This window comes from Macrotis lagotis, chromosome 2 (genome assembly GCF_037893015.1).
Source record: "Macrotis lagotis isolate mMagLag1 chromosome 2, bilby.v1.9.chrom.fasta, whole genome shotgun sequence".
Lineage (NCBI taxonomy): Eukaryota > Metazoa > Chordata > Mammalia > Peramelemorphia > Peramelidae > Macrotis > Macrotis lagotis.
Genome location: NC_133659.1, coordinates 76,481,019 through 76,501,888, shown reverse-complemented (window position 1 = coordinate 76,501,888; position 20,870 = coordinate 76,481,019). Strand labels below are relative to the sequence as shown.

Sequence of the window (20,870 nt, the reverse complement as noted above, 5' to 3'; positions counted from 1 at the left end):
CTTGCTCAAACTCACAGATGCAAGAAGGATCAAAACCAGGATTTGATTATGGGTCTTCTGACTCCAAATGCACCCAAGAAACCCACACTCCCAACTTAGTTTCATTGAAGAATGAGAGCTCAGTGTTTGAACTCAGGATCAATAGGCTAGAAAAATTCATTCATTACAAAAACTAAACAGTATTTGAAAAAAAAAGGCCTTCAGGACCTTAATGGACACTGGTCTTTTTATAGTCTTACTCCATTTTCTTAAATTATTGGCCAAGGTAAGTTGTAGGAGTTGTTCTTTTCAAAATTTAAAAAAAAACAAAAAACCAAAGAAGATGCTCAAATATTCATTTAGTTTTTGATTGAAGGCCTTCTTTAGTAAAGTCAGTTAGCTCCCAATAGCTCATTTTTCTTATACCTTCTGAATAGCTCATTTTTTCTTATACCTAGCCTAAGTTTGTCTCTCTATGTGTCAAATTATTTCTCTCTAAATTTTTCTTACAAATTTCTAAGAATCATAGGGTTTAATAGGATCATTGAAAAGTTTTCAAGTCTTCCATAAATTCTGTTAAAAGCTCAGTTAGTCACACAATAAGAACCATTTTTGTGAACAAAAACCTTTCTTGGATCGAGACCAGAAGATTCTTCTTCTCATCCTCCCTCCCCTGACCCACCAGAAAAGAAAGCAGAAATAGACCCACAAAAGGACAAACCACTTACGCCAAAGCAAAGGCCACCAGTGCCCCAACTACCACTACAAAGTCCAGGATATTCCACAAGTCTCGGAAGTATGAACCATCCTGCAGGATCAGACCTTGATCTATCATCTGTAAAGGAAAATTGTGAAATTCACTGAATAAATTCAAGCTGGTCCTGAAATGAACAGGGAGAAAGGTAAGTCTTGTATCATGTCTTCAATACCCACTATGGCCCTATTTAGCATGAGGTCTGTGAGTACACTAAAGACAAGGATAAAGGATTCTTTGAAATGGTAGTATGGGGAGGAATTATAACCTTAGGTCCAGGTTGACCTAGAGAGGAGACATAACCAGAATCCTTGACTGACAAATAAACTAACTTGTTCTTACATTTATTAATGTTCTGAGAGCTGTTCATTGGCAGACATGGAAAAACTCCAATAGGCAGCAGCCTATCTATTAAGTAACTTAGGGGGTAAAAAAAAATCTATGTAGTGATTAAAAACTCCCTACTTCCCCCCACTCCCTAGGGATTATGGATGGATGACTAGGGGAAACAAGGACAGTTGTCTTTTGCTTCATTTTGGGTTTTTTTTTTGTATCCCCAGTACTTAGCACATTCCCTAGAACATAGTAGGGAACATTGAATATGGCATATAGATACTTAATGTTTGTTGATTGATACATTGATTGTTATGGTTAGATAAAGCTTTGAGTAGAGGAGGTTTTGCCCATTTTTCTATTCCTCTTTGCACTTGATCTCTAAGGCTTCTTTCTGACACCAGTAATCTATGACTTTTTGTACTCACACCAGTTACTTAGAAAAGAGAATGTATCCACTTAAACTCAATGTACTCATTGCCTTGCAATTTTCAGATTTGGTTTACCTGAAGTACAGGTATAGTATGAGCTACTCTAGGAAAACTTAGACTTGCCTATGACATAATTACTGAGAATCCTTTAAACCACTGCTTAAAACCTTTTCAGAGATTCATTTTTTCTTCATTTACCGAAGAGAGGAACCAGAGATAACTTGGCATGTAAAACAGACATTGCCAAGGGGGAAAAAAGGTACTTGCTCATATGTTGCCTTCTTGATTATGAACACTACCTCTATCATATCACATAGGTATATATATATATATATATATTTGTATTTTTAAATCTTTAAATTTTTAATTTCTATTTTTAACTACCTAAAAGAAAATAATTCTTATTGCTTTTCATTTCCTCTTAAATAGTACCCCAGTCTCTTTATTCTATCTTCTTGGTAAAGATGAATGAGCAAAATGAGTTCACTCTTATGTTAAGGAGGTTCCCTGAAATTCTACACAGGAGCTTATCTATAAAATGAATAGACTGATGCTAGAAAACATGATTATGAGGGTCACTATTTCCTTTAATAGTCAGCACAGTTGAAGGAAACTCAAGTCCAGAATTGGAAACTCAAGTCCAGAATTTTAACTTTCACCTTACTTAACCCACAAGTACCCAACCCTTAAAAAGTTTCCTCTTTCTTTCAAGATTCTCACCTTTATGACCATCTCAAAGGTGAACACACCAGTGAAAACATAGTCAAAATACCTCAGGACCTGCAAAACAGACCAGTTAAAATTTAGGGGCAGAGAGTTGATTACCAGCATTAAAAAGGCATACCTACTTAGACAACCCCACATTCATCCACACACATCTTCAAACCTTGTATTATGGAAGAATAGTTTGGAACTATTTTCTTATAGAAAAAAGATCAAAATGAAATGACATAGTCTTTCCTGGAGCCAATGTCTTGTCCTTAGCTATTATTATTCCCTCTCCTCATCTAGAAATTTAGAGTTGAAAGTAACTTTAGAAATAATTTAATCCAATCCCTAACTCAACCTACCTGAGAAGTGATCATCAACACTGACTTGAAGACCTCTGAGGAGAGAAAACCCATTATACCTCCCAAGTCAGCCTCTTCCATTTATAGATAGCTCTAACTGTTAGAACATTTCCCTTTCATTAAACTTAAATTGCCTCCTTGAAATTTAACACTTGTTCCTAGTTCTGCTCTCTAAGGCTAAGTAGAAATTGTCTAGCTCTCTTTAAATACTTATAACTGTTAATGCTTTCAAAACTTCATATAAAGCCCTTTATATACTTCAAATATTATAGCCCTTCAAATACTTGAACACAAGGATATTTTGTCAAATAAATTGATGAGATCAGATACCATATATCACACCTCTTTCTGCCTTCTCTTCAAGCTAAAACATTTCTAGTGCCTCTTCATCTTTCATGACCTACTAAGTTGCCTTCTTCTGGAAGTAGTATCCAGAGATGAATCCAAAACCCTAAATGTGATGTGACCAGGCCAGAGTACATTAGAGCTATACCCTACTTAATTCTGGATATGATGCTTCTTTTAATACAGCCTATGATTGATTGGTTTTCCTATTTTGGCTTTCCATATCATCCTGTTGATTTATATGAGGATTGAGACTACTAAAACTCCTATGTCTTTTTCAGATGATCTATATCTCTCTCTCATTTTGTCTTTGTGAAGCTGATTTTTTGAGTCCTAGTGTAAGATTTTACATTTAACTCTAACAAATATAGTCTTATTAGATCTGGTTCAACATTTTAACCTGTCAAAATATTTTTAGATCACAAATATAATGGGTTAGCTATTGCTCCTGTATTAATTTCATCTGCAAATCTGATATTATTGTGATCTATCTCTTTATCTAGGTCATTAATAAAAATGTTAAACAGCACAGGTTCAAGCATAAACTATCAGAACACTCATTGGAGATCAGCCATTGTAACATTGGATCATTATTAACTCTTTATTAACTTTTTTTAGGTAAAACTTAACCATACTTTTTCCTAGTCCATCCCTCTATTTTCTATTGGAGTATTAAAGATACTTTGTCAAAGGCATTGCTCAAATCTGGTTAAACTATAATTTCTTTCTCTACTGAATAATCATGTTTTTAAAAGAAATGAGATTAGTCTGGCAGAATTGATTTTGGAAGATATCATGCTGACTCTGCGATAATTTCCTTTTCTAGATGTTCATTACCATTTTTTAAAATAATATATTCTAGAAGAGGAGTTCTTGATTTTTCCCTTACATTTTTCCTACTTTTCTTCCTATTATAACCTTCTGACAATCTGGTGAGACCAATGGATCCCTCACAATAATGCTTAAATGTGTAAAATGAAATGAAATAAAATAAAATGCACAGAACTGCAAAAACCCCCAGTACATGGGAATAATCATCCACATATATTTAAACATATTATACATATGTACATATATATATATATATATACATCCATATATATATATATATATATATATATATTTTCAATTTCATGGTATTTAGGTTAAGAATGTCTATTATACAATTATTTCAGGAATGTCCAGTATCCTCAAGTTTGCAAATACCATACTAAAATTTGAACAGTTCATGAGCTGCTCCACAGCTCCAGTTATTCTGATATTCTTTTTTTTGGTTAGGTTTTTGCAAGGCAAATGGGGTTAAGTGGCTTGCCCAAGGCCACACAGCTAGGTAATTATTAAGTGTCTGAGACCGGATTTGAACCCAGGTACTCCTGACGCCAGGGCCAGTGCTTTATCCACTGTGCCACCTAGCCACCCCATATTCTGATATTCTTATACTCCTCCACAGATTGCTGTCATTGATTCTTCAGTCACATCTAGTCATTCTTTAATATTCTATCATGTTGTTCCTTTGGGCCTATGACCTAAACTTATTGAAGACAATCAGGTGATGTATAACTCAAAACAAAACTGTTCTTTTTGTTGCTTTGACTTTCATTACTAGGTTCAATGCACTCTGAGCTCAATATTCCTGACACCACTGTTACATATAATATCATCATGAAGCAGATCACCTTTAATATCTGTCCATCCTTTGTACACATCTTTTCAAAAGCTAAATTAGGCAGAGTTCTCTGAGGATCTATATTGATCTCTTTAGATGACTTTCCCTTTTCCTCCTCACTGGAATAGTTTCAGTCTATATTTTTATAATGTCATCTTTAATAACTCCCCATCTCCTTTTGAGCTATCATTCAAGATAGAATGACTGACTACCTTTCTTTTCTCTTAAAGTTTCAAGGTCTGTTCTTCCAATGTCTAGGATATATATGAAACCATATCTAGGTTTCTTTTCCTTCTTTGTGAGATATTCTCAACTTCAGTGGGTGCTTCTTCCCAAAGATTACCTTATTTGTATTTCAAGCAACCTGTTCCTCCATATTAGTTAAAATCAGATTCAGAAATTTCTTTTGAGAACTTCAACTTTTTGAAGGATGAAATTATCATTAAGGCAAGTCAAAAATGCTACCATAAATAGATTTATACAGGGGCTTTCTTCTTATCAATGATATCTTTAGGGTGTATGCCTAAAAGAAGAATCTCTAGATCAAAGGATATGGACATTTTAGTAACTTTATTTGCATAATTACAAGTTGCTTTCCAAAATGAATGTACCAATTCACAGTTCAACCAACAGTATACTAGTATGTCGATCATTGCACAATACTTCCAGCATTGACTATAGGAATATAGGAATCTTTTATTGAAATTATCAATTTTCTGTATATAATTCTGTGTGCAATGTTAATTTTCTAGGTATGGTATAAAACCTTATAATATGAAATCTATTATATGAGAAACTGCTTTGATTTTCATTTCTCTTAGTATTAATGATTTAGAACATCATTTTATGTTTCTGAATAGCTTGCAATTTCATTCAACCTCTTCCCTTCTTAACCTAGATGTATTTATTTTGTTTGTACAGAAGCTTTTCAGTTTTATGTAATCAAAAATATCTATTTTATCTTTGGTAATTGTCTTTATATCTTGTTTGGTTAAGAGTTTATCTAACAATAGTTATGAAAGAAATATGAGTTGTTTTTCTTTTAATTTTTTAAATTGTATGTTATTTAATATTCAGGTCACGTGTTCATTTCAAAATGTGATCTATGGTATAAAATGTTGATCCAAGGCCAATTTATGCCAGAACACCCAGTTTTCCCAGCAGTACATGTCAACTAGGGAGTTCTTTCCCAATTCATACTTGCTGTTTTATCAAACACTAGGCTGTTGAGTTCCATCCTGTTTCCTTTTAAATAAATTGTCTTTCCAGAGCCATAGGCTAGTCATAGACCTCATCTCAACCTGTCCCTTTACAGTAGAATATATATAGTTCATCTTGTTTGATAGTAATACTTGGTGTATTTCTATATAGACATCCAGGATTTGTCGCTGGTTACTTTCTTGAATTTTTGCTATTAGTTTATGGTTGCCCCTACCACAATTTTCTTTCTATTTTATAATTATTCTATATTCTGTTTAACTTGGTCTATATTTGAAGAAGTTTTCTTCTTTCCTTTTTTTCTTTAAAAAGCTATTTTGATTAAGGAAAATATATTCTTGCCAGTCTAGTAAGATACATTCTGTCCTTACCAGAAACCCATCACTCATATTTAACTGTGGTCAAAAAAAATTCAAATTCTTTTCTCAGAGTCATGCTTTTTAAATAGTCCACTATAAAATCTGCATTTCTCTTCTGAAGGCCTTAATTTAGATCAGAAGCTGTTTTGATTTTCATTTTGCTTAGTATTAATGATTTAAAACATCATTTTATGCTTTAAAGCTCTGTCTTTGCCCCTGAGATCTTCCGTTTCTTGCCCAACACTTACTAATATTTTGTAAAGCTTTCTCAATTTCTTCTTTCAGCAAATTCTGCTGAATGCAACTGATAAGTGTGGGACTGTAAGTTATCTGTCATAGCTGGCATACATGTCCTGGGAAGACAGTGGATCTTTCTACTGTTGCTATCATAAGTGTATGTTAGTACCTCTCAGTAGAGAGTAACCAATCACCACTATTTGTTTCATCATATTTTGACACTTACTGGATGATTCTCCCTTGACAGACCCTATATACCTACATTAACATCCCTTGAGAGGAAAATAAGCCATTACTTTCTTCTCAGAGTAGGCATACTTAGACATGTGTTTAGCTCCAAATATTCAATGTTATCCCTTCATTTCTTTATCCTCTTTGTAATAGTTTTTTTACTTTACACCTCCTTATAAATGTTTTGGTCACAAGTCTCTTTTTTTTTATATGACCTTTTTATTCATGATTTTTATAATGAAGTTCATTTCTTTTAAAAAGAATATTTCAGTCTCTAGGATGTTAACTTTTTGGATATGAAATGACTTACCTTCATTATCTCCTCCCTTCCTGTTCAAGCTAAAGTCCCCTTGGAATCTCTATCATTCCTAACCCCTGACATATTCTTTTCTATCTCCAGAAGTTTAGCCATATACATACATATTCCTGTGCAGGACTCATATCTTGCTTTCTCCAAACACCTAAAAGCTCTGTATGGCAGCATAATCTCAAAAAGAGAATAATATCTGTGTGATCATGAGAATCTGTAAGCCCTAGTATTCTCCACACCTTGCTATGATGAATGGGTATGACAATAGCTAAGGATATAGGAAAATTTTGATACCTTATTCCCACTGATTAATTTCCTAAATTGTAAAGTCTTTTTCTTTTATCTGTCCCCAGAGATTGTGGAAATACAGGATAAGGGGCAGGAGAAAGGAGTGAAGAAAGGGTTGGTAAGCAGTGTGCATTCACCTACTTTGTTCCTCTCTGAGTTGGTCAGGACAGGATCCTCAGCAGCCAAGGCAATGCTGCTGGCAGCAATAACCAAAAGGATGCACATCTCAAAGTAGCGTAGATTCACAATATAGTGGCATGCCCTTCGAATCCTGTGGAACAATCAAGTCACTAATAAACTGGCACCTCTCTCTAGCCCTTATCTCCCCAGACTCTAAACTCTTTCATTGAGCTGTACTTTGGCCAACACAAAACAAAAGGAAACACAAGTTAATTTTCAAGATACCACCTTTAAATTAATACCCCATTGAGGGGAAAAACAATCAGATTAGTTAAAGGCTACAAGATCTAAGCCAAGACACAAATTCTATGTAAGCATGTCTGAGTCTTAGACATCTAAAGGTAGTGAAAATAAACTCAGAACATCTAGATGTGCTGATCCCCTTTAATTCATTCCTTATTCTTCCTTTCCTCTAAGAACTACTTAGTTTAGTCCATAGTCTATAAATTTTTTAATTCAACAAGTCAACTAATAGACAACATGCCATTTTCTCACATATCAGAAGGCTGCAGATAAAGGACTATTCTTTTTTGAACAATCTAGAAAAACACAATTCTTTCCTTCCTCTCAATTTTTTCTCCCCACCCTATTCCTATGCAGTTGTTCCTGAGTACACTAATGGAAGGAAAACAAAGCTGGTTGTCTCACGGGTTAGTGGTGCTGAAGATGAACATGGAGCTATGGGGCACCATTGCTTTGCCTGTGTTTGAGCTCTTTTCCTTCTTTCGCTTCTTCTCAATTTCTTCACCATCCTCTTTAATCTCTGCCTCCTTCAAGGGACTAGCTTCTCCATCTGTCTTGTTACTAACTGCAATAGAAACAAACAGGGTCATTTGCAAACTAATGTCCCTACCAAAACAGTAATAGAGCATTGGGCAGGCTCCTAGGTATTTGGGCAGAAGTAGAAGGAATTCCCTTCATAGCCACACACAATAATCAAGTTCCGGGAACTACTAGAAAACTTTCTCTGTTTCTCCCTTAGTCTGTCACCTGCTATCTATAAATCTTCTGTGCCACATGGAAAACTCTAGGAAACACGTAGCTTGTTAATCACAACAAAAGATCGATGCTATCAAAATGGCACAGTGATCTGATCATTCAGAGTTATATTATAGGCAATGCTAGAATTTTATGTTTTGTTGTAATCCTTCTGACCTCAAGGATTTGGAAGAATAATGTCAGGAGTCTATGAAGCTATATTATAAACAATGCTACAATGCACATATGCTAAGCTATTAGATCCTGTCCAAATAGGGTGTTGTGACAAGAAATTATCAGTAAGGCCTTGTAATAATATTCCTTGATCACCCTTTATTCCTAATCCCCTTCACTCCTTTTCCTCCTCCCCTTCACCCCTTCCTCCTCACCACCCCCCCCCCCCGACTACCAAGTGTCTTATTGTCTTTAAGCCCTATAAGATAGTAGAATCAGCACTGGACTAGGAATCAGGAAATCTGAATTATATTTACAGACTTGTAGTTAACTAGACTTGCAATCTTAGTCAATTGATGTAATGTTTGGGGACTTAGGTTTCATCATCTATAAAACCAAAGGATTAAACAAAATGCTTTTTGAGGTCCATTCCAATTCTAAATTCCTATAATTCTAGAGTCATCAGACTGTGCAATAGCACAGTCTCACTTATGTCCCAATTCATAGCCTTCCACATTCTTCTACCTCCACTCTTAGATTCCAGGATTTAATATCCAAAATTTAAATTTGAAATCCAAGTTCTATATTCCAAAATTTTAAAAAAAAGTTTTAAAAATCTTTCTCCTTGGAGAGAAGGGAAAGCATTCTTCTAACTTTTTAGTTGGATGGAAATGGAAGGCACTAGATCTGAAAGCCTGTGAGATGATTATGACATTCATGAGAAAGTGGAGATTTCACTTTTTAAAAATTCCTTAGAGAAGTCTACAGACTCATAGAATCATCAGTTTATAATGGAAAGGAATCGCTGAAGCTATCTAGTTCAATCTCCTCATTTTACAGGTGAGGAAACTGAGACTGGTTGATGTGAAATGAATTGCCCAAAGTAGTAATTTTGATTCAGTGATCTCCAATTCCAAACACAAATCTCTTTCCAATACACCATGCATAAGAAGCTGAAGTAACAGAAAGGATAACAAAAGGCAGAAGAAAAAAAAAGATAAGAGTAAAGGAAAAAATGGAAGTGAAAGAAGTTCTGGAGTAGAAAAGAACAAAGGAAGAAGAGAAATAGGGAAAGAAAAAGACACATTGGAAATAGTCTAGTAATTATGGGAATTTAGAGTATAGATTCTTTGGGTGGGAGTACTTTATTTCTGTATTTCCATTTTCTTGAATGTAATGGTAATGTTTGTCTCCTAACCTAGAGGATTTGGAAGAGTGAATAAGATAATGAGTGACTATGTCAGGACTCTGAAGCTTGCAGGGATGGCTATTTAAATCTAATTAAAGAAAAAAAGAGTTTTTACTCTATATATTTCTAGGGAAAGATCCTTAGAAATCACTTTTCTGCCACCTTTAATTTTATAGATGAAAAAATGAAGGACAAAGAAGGCTGAGGAGCTGCCCAGAGTCAGACAATAGTGGCAATATCAGAATTTCCAGTTCTCCTGATCTCCAATCCACATCTTCCTCTGCCACATTTGGTGAACATGGTATAGGAAACAAAAAGAACAGAACTGAAAGAAAACCTAACTTTGAGGACTGACTCAGTCTTTGATCACCTTGGGGAAGTTATTTCATCTCTCTGACTTTGTTTTCTGATTAGTTTAAGTATGGAGTTTGAATTAGATGACCTCTATATAGATGGGTCCCATGCCTACTGCGCCAGGGCTTAGATGATGATGAGAAAAAAAATCAAACAGAGCACATAGTAAAAGGTCTAAAACAAAAATCAACAGAGTAGGAGAATGTCCTCACTGTGCACCACAGTGGAGTCCACCAAGGTGCCCACATCAGGAATGGTGACGGCAACGCTGGTGCTCTCTGTGCCCTTCTCCACATTGGTTGTTATGGAGGAAAGGTCAGGTTCACTGCGACTGATGGCCCGGCCCACATCCACCTGCACATCTTCCAGCAAAGCTTGTTCACTGGTACCCTCCTGCTCTTGCTCTGTCAAACTGATGTCCTTTCCTGTATCTAACTCTGGAGGATTGAGGACCAGGGGTGTCCTTATTTCATCAGCAGTTGTTGACAGCCCACAGCCTCCAGGAACCATCAGGCTATTAGTTCTGAGAAAGAAAAAAAAAGGAGGGAAAAAGAGGAGGAAAAGGTGTGGTGATTTGGTGATTAAAATAACCATAGATGCTCATTTCTGGATGGGTCCATTGGTAGCAGGGACTTCTTTAGTCAGCTAGCCCAACCCATGCCTGAAGAGCAATCCTGGTCATTCACTAGCCTCAAGAAACATCAATGCTGTCTCATTCTCTGTTACTTCCACACACTGGTTCTACTTCCTGGGATCAGACTCAATAAATTTAATCCATCTTCTAAAAGACTATTCTTCAAACGCTTAAGATCTATTATCATTTAACATCTTCTATCTAAGTGGCCCATCACAGTCATTCTCTTTTCCAGTTAGAAAGTTCTCAGCTCCTTTAGGCAATTCTTATATACAATGCATGACTTTCAATTCTCTCAACTTCCTGATTTCTCTCCTTAAGATAAATTCCAGATTATTAATGTCTTCTAGAAAGGTGGTACCCTAAATGGTATCAGATACTCTGAATATGGTCTGTAAAATACTTCCAGTCATGATAATAGCTATATTATTTGGACTAACATTTTAAGATTTGCAAAGTACATTACAAATATTATCTCATTCTATCCTCATGACAATCCTGAGAAGTACAGGCTATTACTATATCCATTTTATAGAAGAAACTGAGGCAGATAGTTGTTGAGTGGCTTGTCTGGAGTCCTGTAGCTTCATATATGAAGTAGGATTTGAACTCAGGTATTCCTGACTTCAATCTAAAAAGGCAGGAATGTAGTGAAATCTAAGTGAAACGTAGAATTTTAATATTTCTTCTTCATATTTTTCCCCATTGGATTTTATTGGGAAATCAGGGAATCAACTCACAGTCTTTTTTCCCAACCTAATGCCTATCATTGTAGAAGAGAACTTCAACATACATATTGTCCCCCAAAACACTTGGACTTCTCAGTTACTTAAACCCCAACTCTCATTATCTACTTCTTCACTTTCCTCAGCCACATATAGAAATGATCACACCCTTATGATCTCATCATCACACTGTGGAAGTTTTCCACTTCCACAATAAAGAACTTTGACATTTCTTTCTCTCTTCATAATTTACCATTCCATCATGATCAGGGCCCCATTCTTCCTAAACTTATTTTGCTTCCTTACAGTAACCACCAGTGCTCTACATTCTTCTTTCTTCTCTCCCAAATCTTGACTCTATAATTAACCATTTCAACTTTATACTATCCTCTACTCTTACATTTCTTTGTACATTGTCCTTGTTGCTCACATCTTGACAAACTCCAAACAGGAATTTCTATCACCATTGTCATCCTCCTTTTCAAATGCAAAGGCATAGTACAGAAGAAGTTACATGATCTTGTTGGCAGGGTCCACTACAAATTTGAGTTATTCAACCTCAACTGACCTGCATTTCTTCATGGCATTTTTTTTACTCTTCTCTAAATGACTAGCACACTACCCACAGAGGATGCTCAAACAATTCCCTTCTCTCCTCAAGCCTCCCACACCTCCCTTTCCTTCCTCAGCAGATGACCTCACCTAACACTTTACTGAGAAAATAGAAGATATTTGGCATAATTTGCCTATTCTCCCTTACTCAGAATCTCAAAACTACTTTATATCATCTCCAGTTCTCTCCTGTCTTACCCTAATTTCTGATAAAGGGGTAATCTTTCTCATGAATAAAGCCAATCTCTCTACATTTGTCTTTTATTATATGTTTTTTTCTAGCAGATTGCCTCTTTACACATCTTTCACTCTCATCTTCGATCTTTTCCTATCTACTGGTTCCTTACATGCTTCCATTAAACATTAAACATATGTCTTCCATTTCCTTAAAAAAATTTAACATGGCCCTAAAATATCCTAAAAATATTGTTCATCCCATATTTCTCCTTCCTTTTATAATCAAACTCTTAGAAAAATATCTGCCTCCACTTTTTCCTCTTACTCATTTTGCATACCCTTATGACCTAGCTCATGATTTTGTCAGTCAGCTGAAATTTCTCTCTCCAAAATCACCAGTATTATTTTAATTGCTAAATATGGTCTTTCCTCATTCATCTTGACCTCTCTGCAGTTAATACTGGTTATTTCTCCTACTCTCATTATTCCTTCTTATTTCTTTTGCTTTTCATCTATGTCTCAATCCCTAATTGCAGGTGAACCACAAGTCTGTCTTGAAGCATCTTCTCTTCTCTTCTCTTTCTATATCCTCTCCTTCAGTGAGCTTAATCAGTTATCATGGGGTTCTTTAGATCACTTTTATTTATGTGTGTGAATGCAGTTTCCTCAAATACAATTCAAGGCCTTTGAAGACAGGAATTTGTTTTCAGTTTTGTTGGGCTTTTTTATCTTTGAATCTCCAACACCTAGAACATCCAAACAACTTTGTTGTTTGATTTATGGATTTATTGTATCTGGGTGTGGGGTAAACCAAGAGGCAAATATGTATGACTTTTTACATTCATAGTATGAGGCAGAGCAAGTATTGGGGAAAGGGACTAAGAAAGTATGGCAGTTATTTTAAAAATCCTTTCTTTTCTATTATCTCATTTTATTGTCAAAACAACTTGGTGAAATAGGAAGAAAGGAGAAAGATATTTCGTCATCATTTTGTGAGTGGGGAATTTAAGTCACAAACAGGTTTAGTGACTGCTCAATATCACATATTAAATCAGAAATAGAGCAAAGATGAAAACAAGGCCATCTTGTTCAGTCCATGCCACCCCCATTCAGAACATTATGTCAACTTACCTCTTTAACTCTTGGGTTTTCTCTTCTTCCTGAAAAGAAACCTCTTTTCCCTCCTGACTACCCTTAGAATCTCTGTTCTTCTCGCCATCAACTGTTGTTGCTTCATCCAGGCCTCTGTCCTGGCTCCCAGACCTGCTTTCAGCAGTGGAGGTCTGTTCTTTGAACTCTGTCCGGACTCGACGGTGTCGGCTACGACGTTGACTCTGCCGATGTCGGGCCCGCTCCTCAAAGCCCACCACTGCCTCTCCAACTCCGGATTCCTGCTCTGTTGGGTCACAGTTTCCATGGCATGGTTTAGAGAGCCATGGTTGCTCCCTCTTGAGCCTAGACACAGGACTCTTCTGATCTTCTGATAGATGCATCCCTTCCCCCTTATGAAAGTCCCCACGGTTTCCATGCTCCTCATCAAACTTCTCTAGGACCAAACCCTCTAAAGGCTTGGATCTCCTATAGAGACTAGGATGTGCATTGAGGGGATTGAGAGGGCTGAGGGGATTGAGGGGGTTGAGGGGATTCATGGGAGGGGGCTCTTCCTTGTTGATGCCCTCCTGGCTAGACATCTGCATGTGTCTTCTCAGTTGACTGGTACGCTGTTCCCACACAGACATGTGGTGACGTCTCCTCCTCTCCCTCCTGACAAAGGAGAACAAGTCAAAGCAATGGATTAGGGCTTAAAGGACATAAATTAGGACAGACAGAAAGCATGGGGCCCTGAGGGACCCCTCAAAGGGCAGGTACAGAGTGGGGTGCAAAATGACGGACAAATGTGAGAGAGCCCAGGACCTGTAAACGTGAAGCACATTAAGACATTACCCCAGGTAGCAGTAAAAAACAAAAACAAAAACGTGTGTGTGTGTGTGTGTGTGTGTGTGTGTGTGTGTGTGTGTGTGAATAAATGTTGAATGTTTCCAAACTCCTGTGTCAGGGATATTTTTTTTTCAGCAAGCTATCTACTTTGCAGTCTCAAAGGTTGAGAAGCTATGGTGAGTGGCAGAGGAGAACATCAGCTCCAGCGTTGAGATCCATATTCCTCTGGGTCTAGGAATTCTTGTCTGCTCTACATCATTTACCTTGTCTTCCCATTGCCACTTCCTTTCTCTCTCCTCTCCTCTCATCTCTTATTTTACCCTTCTTCCTCATGTATCTCAGTCATACCCCAACTCAGTCCTCAATTCTGGCCCACAGCCATGTCTTCTTACCTTCTATCTTGCCCCTTAACTGGAGTGCTGCTTCACAATTATTAATCCTACTAGGTGTGCTATGTCACCAAACAATAAAAATGGAATAGTTTAATGTTAGAAACGTGTAAAAGAGTCAGAATTGGAATGCAATGGAATAGGACAAAATTCTGTCCAGTTAGAGCATGCATCTCTCTCCAGAATGAACAGAATTGGCTATCTGTGTCACCCCCAAAGCCAAAGGAGAGTCATCTGAACCTTGCTCACCTGGTGTGATGTATCTGTGCCTACTGTTATGAAGTGAACTCTATCTGGACATTTCAACAAAAGGGGCTTCTCTGAGCACTTGGATGGTCAAAAGAGCACACACATGTGAACACATACAGAAGAGCATATGAAAAGAGGCTCACACACACAGCCACAACTGCCTGGACCCACCTGCACAGAAACAGCATATGGGCCCACTCCTACAAACTGTGATGATCAAACTCACTCACACACATCTGTACTCACCCCTACAAAAGTAGCACACGCAAATGTATATCCTAAGAAGGCAGACCCACCTACATGTATGTACCAACATGAGCTCACTCAGAAGCCAAAAAATAATGAAGAATAGCATATGAGCCTCTAGGTCTGAAATGCACACAAACATACCCACACATACTGATACGTATGCAGAGATGCATACAGAAAACTGTACATAGAATACATTCCCACTGATATGCACACACCCATTGTCTGTAGCAAGGACAAAGATGACATTGTCCCTGTGAACCCACACAACCACTCACAACACACAAACATGTACACACATACAGGTGGCTGCTGCGTGGCTCCCACATCGACATGTGGTGTCTCCTCCTTCTGTCTCTTCTGGGAAAGAAAAATGGACAGGTTCAGTCCCAGCTTTAAAACCCCACAGAGACCAACATATTTCCAAAATGGGGGGGGGGTAGTCCCCTCCTCATGTACACACATACTTTATATGCTTGCTTTGGGCCCTTAGGAATCCCCCAATTCACCCAACTCCCCAGTTACGCAAAGAGTTAAACTTTGGGTCCTAGAACTATCTGCAAATACATGGTTCCTATCTTTATAATATACATGCACAGGCAAAAAGCTTATAACATTCTATATCATATGAACTCAGATGCTGAAAATTCATGCCATACTGGCACTATTGTCTTCACCCAAATGAATATACATAGAAACTTATTTTCGATACTTTATAATCTTCTTAAATATATTATCCAGTATAACAAGGCACATTCATACAACTATGGATCTATAAACATGTCATTTCCAAATCATACCCTGTTGCAATCTCTCAAGACACTCAGGTTACCACATCAGGTACAGCCATGCACATAACATATGAATACTGAAGGGAAAGAGGCAAGGGATCTACTACAAATGGACACCAAGTGGCTTGTCAGCTTGGCAGGTTAATGGAATCAATGGCATGAGATTGATTCCTTTCTGGGTGAGTTAACCTTCAAAATGTCAGATAATGTTGCATAACCACCCCTTACCCTAGTCAGCATAATCTGTTATGTCAGAAATAGGAAAGTAATAATTCAGAGAGCATTTCCTACTGCTGGGCCAGTAGCATCATATTCCTAGAACAAGGATGGGGGATAACCAGCCCATGGACCATAGAAGACCTGGGAAGTCTTTTGATCTGGAACTGTTACAACAACAACAGATGGGACTCAAAATTCACTAAATCTAGGAGATTTTTTAGGGGTTAATTAATTGTTTGACTGAAGAGCAGGCTAATTTTTAAGATAATAATTTTGAATGCCTTGCAAATTATGTTATAAATGTCCAAATAGCCCTTTGAAGGAAAAAAAGGTTTTCTCCTCGTGTCCTAGAAGGATAGCACATTATCATTCTTCTCAAAGAGCAAATTATATGCCATTAAAGGAGGATAGTTGTAGGTAAGCATTAGGCTCCAAAGTATGATGGCTGTGCTAGTGGGAGATTTGTAGATGCTTTCCAGGAGAACTGTTGCCCAACAGTAAAGAATGTTCTGAGAGAATATCATGCTTCATCCCCTCCCTCAAGAATGCAAAAAATAATCTGGGGTAGAAGATATGGTTTGAAGAAATATGAGGAATGAAGTTTAGAAAGACCCTGGCAATATGAAGTATAGGTTTCTACAAAACTGAGATCTCAAATTCTAATTTACCTATAAATAAAAACATGCATTTATAATTTGCACATTAGTTAATATGAACATCTTTAAATATCAAAATGAATGATAGTGAACAAGGCAATAACAAAGTATGTTAGAAAAAGATGTGATGTTTGTCACACAGAAACAAAAGCCTAACTTTGGTCAGCCAGCATGCATATCCACTATGAGAAAATTACTAGTCCATCCATCTATTTGCAAATTTTCAGATCCTAATGCCCAGGCCCACAAAGATATGTGTGTAAGAATATAGAAACACATAAGCAGATTCACATTCACTGGGAGAGCATGATTAGGGAAGGAGCACATATAACCTTAGAGTCAAGTACAAACACATGAATATTGCACATACACCTCCATTTAAAAATTCATCAATTCTTATGCACATCTTACATTCCTTTTTATTGAATTTCTGAGATCCATTCACATATTCTCCACACCATTAACAATGCAACTCCATTAATGTATAACCCTTGCATAAACCACACAGCAGCCCTATGAAGAAGACAGCATTATTACTTAATTTTCCCATAGTCAAAGAGGTCATAAATGGCCAAATTGGGATATGACCATAGGTTGTCTGAAGACAGAACCAACTCTCTTCCTACTGTATCACATGGCTGTGTGATTCTATAACTCCAACAGAACATAGAAAATTGGATGCAAAAACCAAGAAAAACCAAATTTCCTGAATGATCCATGAGTTCTTCAAGTGTTCTTTTTCTTTATGTATACTAAAGTACATAGCAAAACATTAAGGTACACTTAAAAAGTTGATAGATAGATCTGCTCTTAATTTATATAAGGAACAGCCATTGATACACAAACTACACACATCACAGTCTCTGCAGCTATTAGTTTCATCAATACCTCCATCCTTATCATCCATTCCTTAATACAAACTGTCCAGCTCATATTTGTTGCCATCATCCTTCTGTGCTTTTAATGGCAACTACTAAATGGTAGTGCCATTCAGTCAGTCTTATCTGGCAGCTTTCTCTGATTATATTCTTCAGTCTCAGTTTTCTTTAGATCAAGATTGGGAAAAGTTCTTTCCCAGGGCATAAAGAGAAGACTACAGAAGAGAAAACTAGAGTGATGGGAAAGGTCCTCTTCCTTCTCTTTATGGAACAAAGTTATGAACTGTTCTTATGGGAGAGTCTCAAAACAAAGAACAATTCCAAACCTCTGTTTGGCACATTCTTTTAATGAACTAAATCCCAAATAATTAGACTTGCCTTTATTCACTAACTCAATGCTTCTCATGTAGATGGGAGGATGAAAGACAAAGACATGATGTTCATTTGAACTGGCTGAATGAGAATGGCTGAAGTAAGTTCCTTCCACTCTGTCCCCCCAAAATCTTATTTTGGGAAGAGTCCCAGTTCCTATCCCTAAACTCTAGGGCTTATCACAAACACAAACACACACATGATCATGCACACATACAAATACACACACACATATGAGTGTGTTTCTGGACTCTTCTCAACAAAATCTTTATTCTAATCCTCTAAAATGTTTCCCCAGAAAGTCCGGTGAGAGAGTCTCCTCCCTTAAACAATAAGCTATTTTGGTTCCCTCTCCTTAAAAAAACAACTCTGAGTGTCCTTCTTCTTATTCATAGACAGTTGGTAAGGTTCTACCTCACTTTCCTCTGATCAAAAAAAAAGGATGTTGGGAGCCCTAGACTCCTTATAGAAGACAACAGTGGAATAAGAATAAGAATATGAATACTCCTGGTAGTATGCCCACATAAAGATTCTAAAATTGTCATTGTCACCCATCTTTTTTTTAGTTTTTTTTTTTTTTTGCAAAGCAATGGGGTTAAATGGCTTGCCCAAGGCCACACAGCTAGGTAATTGTTAAGTGTCTGAGGCTGGATTTGAACTCAGGTACTCCTGACTCCAGGGCCGGAACTCTATCCACTGTACCACCTAGCCGCCTCACTGTCACCCATCTTAAGGAGAAGTTATCAATACTACTTTTGTCTTTTCAGGAGTTGCTAAAGTTCTAGTTTACAAGGTTCCTATGTAATATTCTTCCCACCAGCCATAAGCTTCAGTTTATACTTCTTCAAGGTGGGGGGGGAGGGGCCAATGTTTGACAAAAACTACCAACCCCCTTGATCACAGAAGCTGTTTCTATTGTTCTTCACATTCCGCCAGATGCAAAATCCACAGTACAACTATGGCTGTGGAAGGAATTGTGATTCTGCAATCATTTACAGTGTCCCTTTCTCCATCACCTTACCCTACCATTTTTGGAGACTCAACCCTTTCCTGACCTCAGGATATCCAGGATGATCCCTGAATCTACTGTACCCTGATATTTCAAGTCAGGGAGGGGAGGGCACCCATCAATGAGGCATGGATATTCAACTTACTCAATAGAAGGCATGTTAGGTGCAGACATTGGGCTGACTTCCTTGGCTTTCTGTAAGGCATGCTTCTGATTGAAGGCTTCCTCTTCCTCCTGCTCATCCTATATGGAAAACAAATTCGTACTTTGTCATAGAACACAAAGTATTTCATTTTTCCCCCTGGAAAACTGCTTGCCAAGGTCAACACTGCTGATAAATGACATAATCAGTATTCAAAGAACTGATATTTGACTGCAAGACCAGCATTCTTCCTACTCTATTGTTTCAAAATTTGAATTTGTTCCACAAGATTATTAAGAAGTAAAGAGAATGAAGTATGCATCTCATATGTGAGTAAATGAGAAATTATACAGAAGTGGTCATACAGATAGCAAAGGGCAGAGAAGAGAATTTGGTCCAATCCCTTCATTTTACCTATTTTTATTTAAGTTATTTTATTTGTGTACTTGTTTTAAAAAACTTACCACTTTCCAACAAACCATGCTAATAGGGCCATTGCTTATAAATAAATATATAAATATATAAGCAAAAATATCTGCTATGAGTAATTATTACAACTGACAGGGATATAACATTTGAAAATAAAATGACATTTCTTAACAGAGAAGTAAGCATTTTTGATATTTGTTTTTTGAAACCAAATTTGGTTTCTGTATTTGGCTTGAATTCCACTATACTTTAGTGTTGGCTTCATATACATTATGTAATCAACTCTCTTGATTCTTTCTACTTTAATCAACTCATTTACAGCTTCTCATATATCTCTGGATTAATTATATTACTAGTTCCTTATCATGGAATATTATGTCATTATGTTTATAACTACAATTTTGTTCAACCGTTTTCTAATTAATGGACAGTATTTTGTTTCTGGCTTTTTACTACCACAGAAAGTAATTCTATTAATATTTTGGTATACATGGGCCTTTCTTATTTCTTTATTTCTTTGACCTCCTTGGAGAAAATAATACACCCAACAGCTAGATCAATGAATCAAAGTATATGAATAATTTAGTAACTTTTCACACATAATTCCAAATTGTTTCCCAGAATGTTTAGATTAGAACAATTCACAGTTCCACCACTGCATTAGTATAGCTGTCTTCCTATAGCCTTTCCAACATTTGCCATTTCTGTCCTTGTGATCTTGTTTGTCTGGTAGTTTATTTGACTAATATATTTGCTTTATTTTAATTATTGACTAATACCAAATAGTTGTGATCTTTGTCAATTTTATTGGTATGATCTATTACCTCATTTCTCTTTTGATGAGGGCAGAAAGAGAAAGAGAGCATAAGAGAGACTGAATGTTGGTTTAGGGATTGATAACTTGTTGATTCATTAGATTTTAGAATCACAAACTCACTTAATTAATTGCCCTTTTGTTCTATTTTGCTAGCATATGTTTTCTGGGATTTAAGATTTCCTTTGGTTTTGGCTATATGCTATAAATTTTAGTATATTGTCTTATTAATATTCTCTTTTTATTTATGTATCATTTTTCATAATTTTTCTTTGACTCATCACTATTTAAGATGTTATGACTTAGTCCCCATTTAGGTCTGTATCTTTTGTTCATTTTAACATTGTCAATCACTAATTTTATACTATTAAAGTCTATAAAAGATAAGTTTAATATGCCTGCCTTTCTAAATTTAGAATTTTTATGACATAGCTCATAGTTAGTTTTTATAAAGGTTCTTTGGAATGTTAAATATAGATATGTATGTTTAC

At 36.6% G+C, this 20,870-nt stretch overlaps 1 protein-coding gene across 3 annotated transcripts in view; it reads right to left on the bottom strand.

The window, feature by feature from the left end:
* The window catches only part of CACNA1E (calcium voltage-gated channel subunit alpha1 E), a 596,540-nt gene that overhangs the window by 85,516 nt on the left and 490,154 nt on the right, over nucleotides 1-20,870 (bottom strand). For 2 of the 3 annotated variants that reach the window (XM_074222185.1, XM_074222182.1), the window contains 8 exons: nucleotides 19,140-19,237; nucleotides 15,373-15,429; nucleotides 13,376-14,008; nucleotides 10,309-10,619; nucleotides 8,050-8,209; nucleotides 7,363-7,492; nucleotides 2,218-2,277; nucleotides 708-814 (listed from right to left, as the gene is read on the bottom strand). In XM_074222185.1, coding sequence (XP_074078286.1) covers nucleotides 708-814; nucleotides 2,218-2,277; nucleotides 7,363-7,492; nucleotides 8,050-8,209; nucleotides 10,309-10,619; nucleotides 13,376-14,008; nucleotides 15,373-15,429; nucleotides 19,140-19,237 — 1,556 coding nt within the window. The remainder of the gene's footprint in view (nucleotides 1-707; nucleotides 815-2,217; nucleotides 2,278-7,362; nucleotides 7,493-8,049; nucleotides 8,210-10,308; nucleotides 10,620-13,375; nucleotides 14,009-15,372; nucleotides 15,430-19,139; nucleotides 19,238-20,870) is intronic. The other variant, XM_074222184.1, reaches the window with a different exon arrangement.